General features: G+C 46.1%; 1 protein-coding gene across 1 annotated transcript in view; it reads right to left on the minus strand.

Annotated features, from left to right (window-relative positions):
- Positions 1–5,787, minus strand: part of LOC119433155 (kynurenine aminotransferase) — a 30,679-nt gene extending 24,892 nt beyond the window's left edge. Inside the window, exons 1-2 of the mRNA XM_037700294.2 lie at positions 5,732–5,787; positions 3,767–3,911 (exon numbers count right to left, since the gene is read on the minus strand). Of these exons, the coding sequence (XP_037556222.1) occupies positions 3,767–3,911; positions 5,732–5,784 (198 nt within the window). The 5' untranslated portion in view covers positions 5,785–5,787. The remainder of the gene's footprint in view (positions 1–3,766; positions 3,912–5,731) is intronic.
- Positions 5,788–12,816: the final 7,029 nt, after the last annotated feature.

Here is a 12,816-nt window from a genome sequence, read left to right on the forward strand (position 1 = left end):
TTCTGGCTGAACGCCACAGATGTTACGAACAGAGCAGAAATCACGAAGATCGATGACACACCGCTAAGAGGACGATAAAGGAACCGAACAAAACTCGGGCGCCATGACACGAAGGATTTCCTCGGCAGTGGCGCTGCTAGTGGTAGCAGAAGCGCTACTACTAGTACAATCACATTAAATATTTCAGATCACCCTGGAAGAATGTATAAAGGGTACTTGGTTCTGCACATGGCTGACGTGCACCATAACGCTTAAGGGATAAGATGGAGTTGTTGATGGGAACAAATTCAGTTTTCGTTTTGGCCACTTTTTGTGGTAAGTAAACATGATGATAGCAGTAACTAACAACACGAAACTTCCATAAAATAAACTTTCATTAATATTGCTAGAAAACTCTCGTGTCATGCATTTTGGTGTGCACCAGGTGGTCAGAATACTTGCACAGTTTTCAACAAAGACCTCTCGCAGCACAGGTGCAGTTTAAGGTACCGGTCGTTTGATATCAAACACATATCGCCTTAAGGGTGATGTTGTTAGCCATGAAGACAAGCTCTTAAGCCTGGAAGGATTTTTAGAGTGTGCTACCACCACCGCCACCACCACACCCGCTAATAATTATCAATCAATCATTCATTTATTTATTTATCATGCCCAGCAACAACCATGAGGACTAAGTGTTGGCGCACGTATACATAAAAAATACGGCCAATGAATATGACTAAAATAAATGAATAAAAAGAACGAGCGTGACAAGAAGGGCGAACATACAACAAGGTGTAAGGTGAATACATAAGAAAAAGGAGGAGAAGGGCAGTTGAACAATATGTGAAACTATAACACAACAATGCAAAGCTCAGAAAAGAACAATGACAACGACTTGTGACAATATCAAGATCATGAAAGTAAGCGTTATAATGACTCAGTATTCTGTGTACGGTTGAGTGTTGGTCGCGAGAAGCAGGAAGCTGGAAAAGTTTATGTTCTCTGGCGATCTTGTGTCGAATACGAAACATGATACAACTGAGTCCGGGGCAGGAGAGGATACCGTGAAGGAGTTTGAAAAGAAACAGAAGGTTAGCGCGATTACATTGGCAGCGAAGTAAGGAGAATTAAAATAATCAAACAGTGCTAGAGCAAGGTTCAGTGTCCGTGTTAGCAAAGCGGTGATGATATATGCTGATAAGCGTTTTCTGGACCTGATCTTTAATTTCACTTTTGGATATAGAAATGCAATTCCAGACGACTGACACGTGTTCGAGTCGAGAAAGACAGATTGTTGTGTACAACATGTGGAACGGTCTAGGAATTCTCTTGATAGTCTGCAAACATAGCCAAGATAGTGCATCATCATCATCAGGTTATATTTAGGTCCACTGCAGGATGAAGGCCTCTCCCTGTGATCTCCAATTACCCCTGCCTTGCGCTAGTTGATTACAACTTGCGCCTGGTAATTTTCTAACTTCCTCACCCCACCTAGTTTTCTGCCGTCCTCGACTGCGCTTCTCTTCTCTTGGTATCCATTCTGTAACTCTGATGGTCCACCGGTTATCCATCCTACGCATTACATGGCCTGCCCAGCTCCATTTTTCCCGCCTAATGTCAATTAGAATATCGGCTATCCCCGTTTGTTCTCTCATCCACACCGCTCTCTTCCTGTCTCTTAACGCTAGGCCTAACGTTTTTCGTTCCATCGCTCCTTGTGCGGCCCTTAACTTGTTATCGAGCTTCTTTGTTAACCTCCACGTTTCTGCCCCATATGTTAGCACCGGTAGAATGCAATGATTGTACACTTTTCTTTTCAACGACAGTGGTAAGCTCCCAGTCATGATTTGGCAATGCCTGCAGTATGCACTCCACCAAACTTTATTCTTCTATAAATTTCCTACTCACGATCAGGGTCCCCTGTGAGTAATTGACCTAGATAAACGTACTCCTTTACAGACTCTAGAGGCTGACTGGCGATCCTGAATTCTTGTTCCCTTGCCAGGCTATTCAACATTATCTTTGTCTTCTGCATAATAATCTTCAACCCCGCTCTTACACTTTCTCGGTTAAGGTCCTCAATCATTTGCTGTAATTCGTCTCCATTGTTGGTGAATAGGACAATGTCATCTGCAAACTGAAGGTTGCTGAGATATTCGCCGTTGATCCTCACTCCTAAGCCTTCCCAGTCTAAGAACTTGAATACTTCTAAGGATGCAGTGACTAGCATTGGAGAGATTGTGTCTCCTTGCCTGACCCCTTTCTTGATAGGTATCTTTCTGCTTTTCTTGTGGATAACCAAGGTTGCTGTGCACTCCTAGATATGTGCCAAGATATTCACGTATGCCTCCTGTACTTCTTGATTGCGCAATACCTCTATGACTGCTGGTATCTCTACTGAATCAAATGCTTTTTCAGTAGTAGTAGTAGTAGTAGTAGTAGTAGTAGTAGTAGTAGTAGTAGTAGTAGTAGTAGTAGTAGTAGACATTTATTCAGCAAAAGATTACAGGCCGAGCATACCAACTGCCTGGGCGGCAAGTCTACGCTGTTCTTCTTCCCCTTCAGCGCCAAGCCAGTCGAGCCAGGTGGTGATAGAAAGGGTCATAATCTATGAAGCCATATAGAGAGGATTATTGTACTCGGCAGATTTCTCTATTACCTGATTCATGACATGGATATGATCCATCGTAGAATATCCCTTCCCGAGTGCATACTCCGCATTAATTGCTATGCGTTTAGTGTGAGCTAAAAGTGTAAAGGTGTGTCAAAAGTACACGGAGATCATTGATCTCAAGGACCTTACAAAAGGGTACAGAATCTAGAGAATAAGAAAATGAAATGCTTGCAGTTTTGCGTGTGAAAGTCATGACTTTGGTCTTAGCAGCATTCAAGCTGAGGTTATTATATTTGCACCGTTAAGAAAAAAAATCAGGTCAGATTGCAGGATGCGACAGCCATCAACAGTATGAATTGCCTTAAATATCTTGATATCATCGGCATATAGAAGGAATGAATAATTCCGAATAGTGGAAAGAACGTCAATACTAAAAATTAAAAATTAGAGTGGTCCTAATACTGATCCTTGAGGGACGCCGCAAGCTGCTTTGCAGAAATAAGACGTTTGGCCACTGACGTTAACATAACGTGATCTACCAAGAAGGTAACTGCTCAAGAGACACCAAAGTGCGTAAGCATGATCAGAAGCCGTGAGTGGCTAACTACATCAAAAGCTTTGCTGAGGTCACAATCATCATCATCATCATTATCATCATCATCATCAGCCTATATTTATGTCCACTGCAGGACGAAGGCCTCTCTCTGTGATCTCCAATTACCCATGTCTTGCGCTAGCTGATTCCAACTTGCGCCTGACAATTTCCTAACTTAATCACCTCACCTAGTTTTCTGCTGTCCTCGACTGCGCTTCACTACACAATAAATGGTATCAACTCGCCCCCCTTGAAGTGACGGCGCACAGATCTGTGTCAAAAAACTTGCGAAGTTTGTGATAGTGAAGTGGCCGGTGAGAAATCCATGCTGATTCGGAATCAGTGAGTTCCTTACAGTAAAAGACTATAGGTTGTGAAGAACAAACTGAAAAATTTTACACGTGGAACAGAGAAGAGCAATCGGGGGATAATCTAGGACATTGGTTATACAGGCGGACTTAAAGCAAGGAAAAAAAATGTAAAATAATAATAATAATAAAAAGTAATAATAATAATAAAAGAAAGATCGCTCTTGAAAGTGATGACAGTGACAACGCAAAAACGTTGCAACTCACGAATGCCCGAGTGTATTGGTGGAGCTCACTGCGGGAGTCTGGGTACTGGAGTGCTTTGACAACAAACTCCGGTGGCGGAAAATTGGGAAATCCATGGCCCAGGTTTACAGCACCTGTCCCTGCAGGAAACTCGGCGAACTGCGCCCTGGTGAAATATATTCAAAGGAAATCATATGCTGAAAAATTTTCCGCCTATACAGGGTCGCTACTTCGGCAATGTAAGTAACGATTGAAGTGTAATTCTAGAAAGACGATGATATATTGCCGTGCTTCATATCTACGGTTCGGTTGAAGGCTGATCGCCGTCGGATGGTGCCCATTACAATGTCACGCCAATGCGACGCACTGGATGTTAAAAGTGAAAGCTGCTCCAGCCACTGGTAAAGAAGTGTCGTGCTCTAAGACTCATTTTTGGGTCGTGGCACTTTCAAATTACTCGCGGCAACATCAATTTCTTCCTCTTTTTGTGTTCCTGTTCTAAACCTACCAATGACTCTTGCTGCCTGTCGTTCAGTGTTGGCCGAAGATATTTAGCCGGAAACTTCGTACTCAATACCAAAACTCAGCAAGAAAAAAATATTTATAGTCTGTTGCCTGTGGGCAACACCCGTCAATAAAGGGTTAAACAGAGGCCGAATTCACAAAGTTTTTCGTACGTAAGTGATACTTGCCATTGGCCAGCCGCCTTTTCTAATGATATGCCCAGCATCATGATTGGTTCGAATTTGCTCTTACGAACAGTTCTAGCGTAAGATAATTTTTGTGAATTCGTGCTCAGACCCGTAGCAAAACTTCAGAGGCTGTATTTACGAGCCTCTTCATGGGTAAGCGTTTTTTTTTTTTCGTTGGTCAGCCACCTTACCTAATAATATGTCCAGGATCGGGACGGGATAAAATTTGCTCGTACGAGCCATTCTGAAGTAAGAGATTTTGTTGTGAATGCGGGCGGAGGGCCGAATTCACAAAGCTTTTCGTTATTGTAAGTGTTTTTTTTTTTGCTTTAGCCGGCCGCTTCGCTTATCATGACACGTAAAGCCTGAGGATTGTTTTTTCTTCCGAGAAACTCTAGCGTAAGAGTGCTCGTGAATACGCGGCCATGTACTCAGTACTGTCAAGCATTCCGTTCTTAAAGTAGAAAAAGTCGACTAGCGCGGCAACTGGGCTCGTTCAAAACTGCAATGTCATGGCCAAGGGAGTATTGCGACACCAAATTGTTGCTGAATACTTCCTGACCCACTAGCATGATTGTAGGCAAGAATATGGGCGAGGATAAAGAAAAATTATTGCCTAGAGATCTTCAGAGCTGGGCTCACATTTAAATAATGCATGCTGTTAGTGGTTCCATGATGAAAGAAAGGATATTCGTAATAAAGGTGACATAATACACGCAAGTCGAACTTGGGACAGCTCTGCGTGTCCTTGAAATCGCAGCTATATACCACATAGATAAAAATGCATTTCATGTCGAAAATGAAGACCCAACCCCCCCCCCCCTTTTTTTTTGTTGATGTTAAATCAGAGGACAGATTAACGTTTGTATTGGCGCCTTGTCTACTGCTATACCACAACCAGCTTTATTGGCACTGGTTACTCCTCTTCGCAGGGCAAGCAAACCTCAAAACTCACACACACACACACAAAAAGCGAGAAACAGTCCAGAACATTGGCCATTTGCGAAGTTCTGCGCATTAGTCAAGAAAGGCACAGAAGCGACTAAAAGAATGACACTAAGATACACACATAGTTCCGTGAAAGTCAACATAAGGGTCTGAAAACACGCGCATAAAGGGTAAAGTTTTGCAGACGAGGCGGCTGACCTGTCTACATTAAGAGTATATCTCAATAAAGGAACCCATAATATATAACAAAATCAAACGTGAACTACACATATATCCCATGCGACATATAGGAGCCTAACATATTTAGAAATTTTAATAGTGGGCTCAGCCACGAACTTCCACTCACCATACATTTTCTCGCATTCCCTGTACGCGCTTTGCCACCTCGATCTTCGCCATTTTCTGCAGCAATAAACAAGTTTGTATATTTAAGTGTAATACATAAGGCCATGAAACGAGTTTCTAAGCGGCGTGTCTTATACGGGGGTTTTCTCTAGACGATGCAGGTTTTTTATAAAAAAAAGACTATGACCATCAGACATCTTTCGTCTTCGCATATGACCCCTATAGCGAAGCGGAATTACTTAGCCGGTGCTTAAGTTACTCTGAAAATACTAATAGGAGAATTTGTTAATCAACATGTTGTTGTTAACCTAACGGCAGTTGTTTATATGGAAAACTTGTGAGACGTCACAATTTATGTCATACCAATTCTTTAGAACACCGAGAAATTTCACGTAATTTGAGATATTCATCATCAAAATTGAAGGCCAAATGAAGGCAGTATCGAGCCTGAGCATGTCCCGTGGCGGGCCAGATGGGAACGCCCCGTAAAGAAGTGCAGGGCGAAGTTTGAATGACAGCATGCCGCGGCAAATCCTGACCCAACACACAGTGGCACATGCTTGTGCAGGTAAAGCCTGCCGTATCAGTTGCTGCCGCGACTGGCCCAGACGTTCAGTTTCAACATTCCTCGCGTTTGTCCTCACAGGGCGTTTCAATCTGAGATTATAGCGGGGCCGCCTTTTCTGCGCTCCCGTGACGCTCGATTTTGTTATTGACTGGACTTATAGTTGAAATTTTATAAGAAATATCTCGAAGTAGGTGTGATTTTCAAGACCTTTCAAAAAATGAGAGTGCCTTAAAATTTGATTGCCTTCAAGTTCATCGTTTAAGCAACTGCCCCTAAGGCACTAAGGAAAAAGGTAATAATTGTTTAATTAGTCTGTTTAAGCTCTCCTTATTAGCGGCAAAGTTTGTCCACCTCACCTACCAACTCGTCTGCAAAACCGCCAGGTTAGCTTGCGCACTGCACTGCAACACTAAATGCGGCATTGCTGGCAGGCTGACGAACTCAGGATGCGACAGCTTGAAAACGCTTGCTGAATGACGCAGACGGGTGCACTCAAAGGTTAAGTCTATTTTTGATGAAATGTCCTTACCATATATGATAACTTCGAAGTACATCTTACGCTAATGTCAGGGCTCAATGAAAGTAGCGGCGGTAATGTCAGGACCTGTACTTAGAGGAACGCACGAGATCAGTACGCTCGAGCTCTCGGCTTACAGTTAGCAGGCGCAGGTACCATCATGCGTTTCTCAATGCTAATTTTGCCCTAACGCTTATGTTGATCCGCGCTTGTTGATCCACATAGCCTTGCTTATCCCTAGCAAAAAAAAAAAAAAAAGTCAGAGCCCTTCCACCCTGTGAAGAGGGAAGTCCAGCGAAGCTGGCGCTGTGGTAGGATTTGCTATGTTTGGGTTTAGCTATATTGGGGATTTGCTATGTTGAATTTTGTTACAAAATGGTAAACCGACCCCCTCGCTACGTACTATGGAAAGAGGCTTCGGAGCAGGATCCGAGTAGCACAATGGGGCATTTTTTAACACTTAGACGATGGGCTATACAATGCCTGGCTCTGAAAGAACTTGATTGGTGTCCACAGGCGACGGCGTTCGTAGCGAGTTTCTCACGCTTTTATACAACATTCCCAGACAAGAGTCCTTGACCAACAGTGGTATTTTATAAGAGTCCACCTAGTGGACTGCCCACTTCCGCTGTCCGATTAGCTCCAGCAGCACGAGCGAGGAGCCAGCCAGTCTTTTACTCGCTCCTGCAGCTGCAGCCAATCGCGGCCGCCGAAATGGACAGTCCACAAGGTGGACTCTTACCGAATACCTCCCAAAGCTCCGTATATACAACCAATGCCAACGCGAACTCCTCTCACGCCCCACTCCTCCGCTGACCTACTTCTTGCGTAGACAGACAGGAGCCAGGAGATAGCCGGCAGCACAGGCGCCGTCGGAGAGTGGGCACGCACACGCAGTCATGCGTGGCAGCCGCCTATTTCTCCCCCGCCATCAGGCCGCGGCGCAGCGCCCTCCTCGCCTTCTTTTCATTTATCAGCGGCCCTGTTAAGAGACACACGGGGAGCAGCCGGAGGGGCGAGCCGAGGCGGAGGGACGCAAAGAAGTAGCGCCGCCGGCCTAGCCTCGCTAGCCTCCCAGCAGGGCTGAGCTCAAGTCGGGCGCAACTTAATACACGGTAGAGTCGAATGCCTTTATGGCGAAGTGCAGGGGACCTCCGAAATCTTTCGGTATACAGGGGTGGTTTGCACGAACATTTAATAATGAACATAATAACGAACTTAAAAATGATTTCTTAAATGATCCCTAGACAAATCCTATTCCAGACTAGAACGCGTTCTTAAATTCGCTATTTCTTTCGTTATTAAATGTTCATGCAAGTCGCCCCAGGACACTTCGCTGTAAAGGTTCTACACCACACCGCTCACAATAGGACAGGGGCATACTCGTACATGTCCTTACGTTGTAGAGGCGTTCTTTGTAGAGGCACTCGACTGCACGTGCATTTAGGTTGGGTTGCAGCTGAAAACTAATACACTGAAGGCGCCATCATGTCATGAGTTAATAACAACCTCCTGGCAATATTGTAGCGTCTACGGAGCGGCCCGACAATGTATAGGAACAGGTTGTAAAGTTTCTACGCGAGTGTGCAATATGTGAGCCGTTATGCCATTCTTATGGCCGTCATACTGACGTCGTTGTCGTGAAGCCGTCGTCCCTGTAATGCGGTCTCCTTGCCGCTGCAGTTAGTAGCCCGACTGCTCGGGCATAGGGTATGGTAAATTTTTTGCGTCATTTCAAACGATGCTAGACAGCCAGGCACTAGCAAACTGGTTCGTTTCAACAGTGCGTGAAATATACATAATCTTTAGTAAAATATTATTTGCTTTCCATATATCAAATTATCACGAAAACAATAAAAAGGCTATGTGGAAAGTGACACAAGGGCATGGGTGCGTAGGGCCTAGATGCTAAAGACGCCCTGTATCTGTACATAGAAGTTCGTCGACGCTTATTCCTGAAGAAGCAATTGATAAGGAAGAGCAGGTACCTCAGTGGCACCGTGTTCAACCGGTTACCTAACTCGCTACATTCCAAGCCCTTCTAGTCGCAGTTTTATGCGAAGAGCCTTTCGTCCATTAACGACGTTTTTTGCGCGTTCTGCATTGCGATTAAGGCGACTTAACAGTAGAAGAGGCCTTGATCAAGTAGCGATATTTATGGCGGGCGACACAATGCGCCTTCAACGCAACCCACGCCATTCAACAAAATGGAAGACGCTTCCAGCATCCAAGTGCAGTCATAATAGAATTGCCCCCCGACAAAAACTTAAATGGCCCTCCCGTGTGCACACCGAATTAAGTGTCATCTAGAAACTGTAAAAAGCAACGTAACGTGAAAAAGGACTAAAAAGTGGGCAAAAGAAAGTATTGTGAACAAGCTTCCAACGTGGGGATCGAAACGTCATAGTAAACAAATAAATATTCAACTTGGTGGACCGTCTGTCATGTTTTTTTTTATTTCACAGCAAATGAGATTTAGTCAGACAAATGAGTTTATCGAATGAAGTATATGTGATGTTAAGACCACCGATGTCTGGTTGTGAAACACTGTAGGTCGTGTAATTGTATCTCGCACCGTGTTTTTTAAAACGTTATTATTTTTTTTTTCGTTTAACAGCTTGGCTAAAGTTGTCGTGTGCTGCTTGGCGACAGCTTGTCGTGTGCTGCTTACCCATGCGCTCACCTTGCTAATTCACGTCCCAAGGATAGGTCAAAGTTGACCCTTTGAGGGTCAAATTCGTAAGTTTACCGCTCTGCGAACAAGTCACAAATGGTCGATGCCGTATATTTATGGCGCCATCTGTATGCTTTAAAAGCGTTCCGAATTTTCAACTATTTGTTGCCATTAAGTGCTGCCACCCTGTCCGATAACAAATATTTTTTTTTTTGCTCCGTAGTCTTTTGGTTTTCATTCCACGAATTTTTATTGTGATCGCAATGATGTGGATACTCCAGGCACATTACTACCGTCGTTGTCGCCGTCATGTTCTTTACGAAGTCCAAGGACGATAACATCATCGCGTGCGCCGTACGCTGTAATTGCGAGTGAAAGCGTGCGAGGGTGAGCCGACGATGGTGGCTCAATCTGGCGCGCACAAGGTAGCAAAGCGGGGATGAAGCGCGCGCGTCTGTTGGTGCCTTGGGCGCGTCTGTCGCACGCAAAGCATCGGAGGCTGGGGTTGGAGCTGGGGGGGGGGGGGGGGTGGCATTGTGCTCCGGCAGCAACTGCGTATTTCGCGACCGGGCGCAAGCGGAACTGACGATTGCGGCTCAATCTTGCGCGCGAAAGAGAGGAAACTGGGGAAGCAGCGCGGGAGGCAGGTAAGTCGGCTTCTACTCCGCCAGCAACTACCTAATTTGCGCTGTAGCGCGCACCGTATCTTGAAAGCGATCTGCAGACGGCTCATACCTTTGCGCGTGCTGTGTTCTCGCCACTTAGTTTGCGTTGAAGCGATAGACAGCACGAAGCTGTCGATCTGCTGCTGTCTGTTTTTGCTCACTGCAGCCGCGCTTACTCACGCCAGCGTTTAGACAGCAAGTGTCCGCGGTCATCGAGTGTGATGCGTTCATGTTTGCTTGTGCACGCTGACATCATGCTCGTTAATTCAGTTAGTAAGCGAATGTTTCCAAGTTTATACGGCTCAGAAAACTACAACCTTTACTTCGTATTACTGTCTACTAATCTGCTATCCCAATCAATGCTTCAACTTTCGGGCGAAACTGCGACTTTTTCAAGCGAAGCTGGTATACGCTAGCCTGTACCGGCGATGTAACGCAGAAACTACTATGGCACATACCCGCATTGGATATGTGGGTATGAGCCAGGGACAAGAAAGAAAGACAGAAGGAAGGAAGGAAAGAAAGAAGTAGGGAAATACAGAAAGAAAGAAAGAAAGGAAGGAAGAAAGAAACAAAGAAATAGCATGTGCGGGATAAGCTGCGCCGGATCACGTGAGGCGCGCTACCTATCAGGGTCGTTTGGTGTGTCGCGAGGAGGGGTAGGAAATGGGGTTGGCGCATGCTCCGCCGGGCTTCCTTCACCTGAGATCAGTTTCGGCGTGCGGATGGGAAGGCCCAGCGTGGTGCGTTGCGCCGAGGTGTAGGCTGCGTTTCAGCAACGGCGCCGCGAACGCGCTCGGGAAAGGGCTCGTCGTCGATGTGCCGTTTCTAGAGTGAGGGCTTCCGAAGCCCAGGCGAGAACCCGATTTGCGGACTCTGAGTTGTGGGAGCGAGATGTTGAGGCCAAACGTCAGCGAAGAGCCGTCTACCCTGAGTTTAGGGCAAACGAAGCGGAGTGCCTGCGACAGCGTCGTCTTGCCACAAGCTTCGCTTACCCCCATTTCCTCGACAGGGGTGGGGCTCTCATTTCTAAATGGTGCACAACAATACAGGCTTCATGCAGGTGCTCACAGACGCGGTTCGATTACGCTATGGGCGTGTGCGCTGTATGCTCTGCTGCAAGCGAGTCGGGCGGCGGTTCCTCCGATATGGACCTTGCCTCCAATGCCGAATCAGAAAAATTCATAGCTCTTCCACTACTGTGAAGATGCAAGCCAGCGAAGCTTTGACTATGGTGGGCCTGCTATTGTGAATATTGCTATAGTGAATTTATATGTTATCATTATTGAATATATTGAGCGTCTTCGGGATGTTCGTCAAAGGGCAAGGACACCGGCGTCTTGTTTTCGCCCGGCGCAATGGACGTTTGCCCGGCGCAATGGCGTTTGCTGCGCCAAGTCCGCCCCATCGTCATGCGCTAGCGTATGAGCCACAGCCTTCACAGCCGCGGCACACTGCACGGCATCGTCAGGATCCTGATGTCAGGATCCTGGAAGATGTGGTTAAACGACCACCCGTCCCATACCGATACCAACGGGCAAATGCTGATAACAGCGCTAGCGAGACCTCTACTTCAAGAAACAAAGTGGCACAACGATTGGCGGGACCTGCCGCCGCTGAGTATCGCGACACTTGTGAAAGAGGCATCGGCGGTGGCGAGGGGTGTATAACAATGGGACATCCGTAATCGGTTTTGACACCTGTGCTAAGGCACAACTGGCTGGCAACCGCCACGCACATGGAGTCAAAGCCTACGCTGATGCTGATAGCTTTTTCTCCACGCGGACACGGACCTGGGGAACCTAGCCCTTAACACATTCGCTGTAGTATATCTATTTCAGTGTATCTACTTTTCAATGCGAAGCTGTTTATGGCTAGGGCGCCGTGGATATTTCGTGTGCGCAAGCAGAACCTCAGGTCCCGTGCGAACGCACTCCTGCGCCTGCTCGCGCGTTCGCCGTCGTCTTCTTCCACAGCTGGCTCGTCGGCGCCCCTTGGATATGCATTTTGAGTAGATTTGTTAACAATAGGCACGATTTTCAAAATCAGTAGACTCCCATGTAGATAATAAAGGTTTCTCAAAGATATGCCGCTGTGCAACCCGCGTCGGCCATGTCTACGTTCACACCACCCTCTTTTTGTCGGCGTTGAAAGCGCCTGCGTATCTACTTCCTTTCTTTCCACTCTCCCGTGGTGGCGGTATATAAACAAACCAGAAAAACAAATTGCGTTCTCAATTTTGAATTTCACTTTTCTGTCGTCGTAATGGGGAGGCCGCGTATAATCCGCACTCCTGAGGACTCACGCGCCTATGAAGAGCGATGGCGAGAACCGATGCAAGACTGCAATCGGCACCGGCGGGCCGCAAGCACCAATTGTCCACCGATCAAGTCATGTGTTCGTACCGTTGTTCAAAATGCTGTGTCATGTCTGTGTCGTGTGCTAAACATCTTCGCTGGCCATCACCCGTCACAGAGTGAAACGGCCTATGGCCTATGATTAATGCGAAGCATTTCTTGGCGAACATTTGCTACTTTGACAGTTTCTATCTATCTATCTATCTATCTATCTATCTATCTATCTATCTATCTATCTATCTATCTATCTATCTATCTATCTATCTATCTATCTATCTAGCTATCTATCTAGCCGCCTACGTCTT

Source organism: Dermacentor silvarum, chromosome 11, assembly GCF_013339745.2.
Source record: "Dermacentor silvarum isolate Dsil-2018 chromosome 11, BIME_Dsil_1.4, whole genome shotgun sequence".
In the NCBI taxonomy this organism is placed as follows: Eukaryota; Metazoa; Arthropoda; class Arachnida; order Ixodida; family Ixodidae; genus Dermacentor; species Dermacentor silvarum.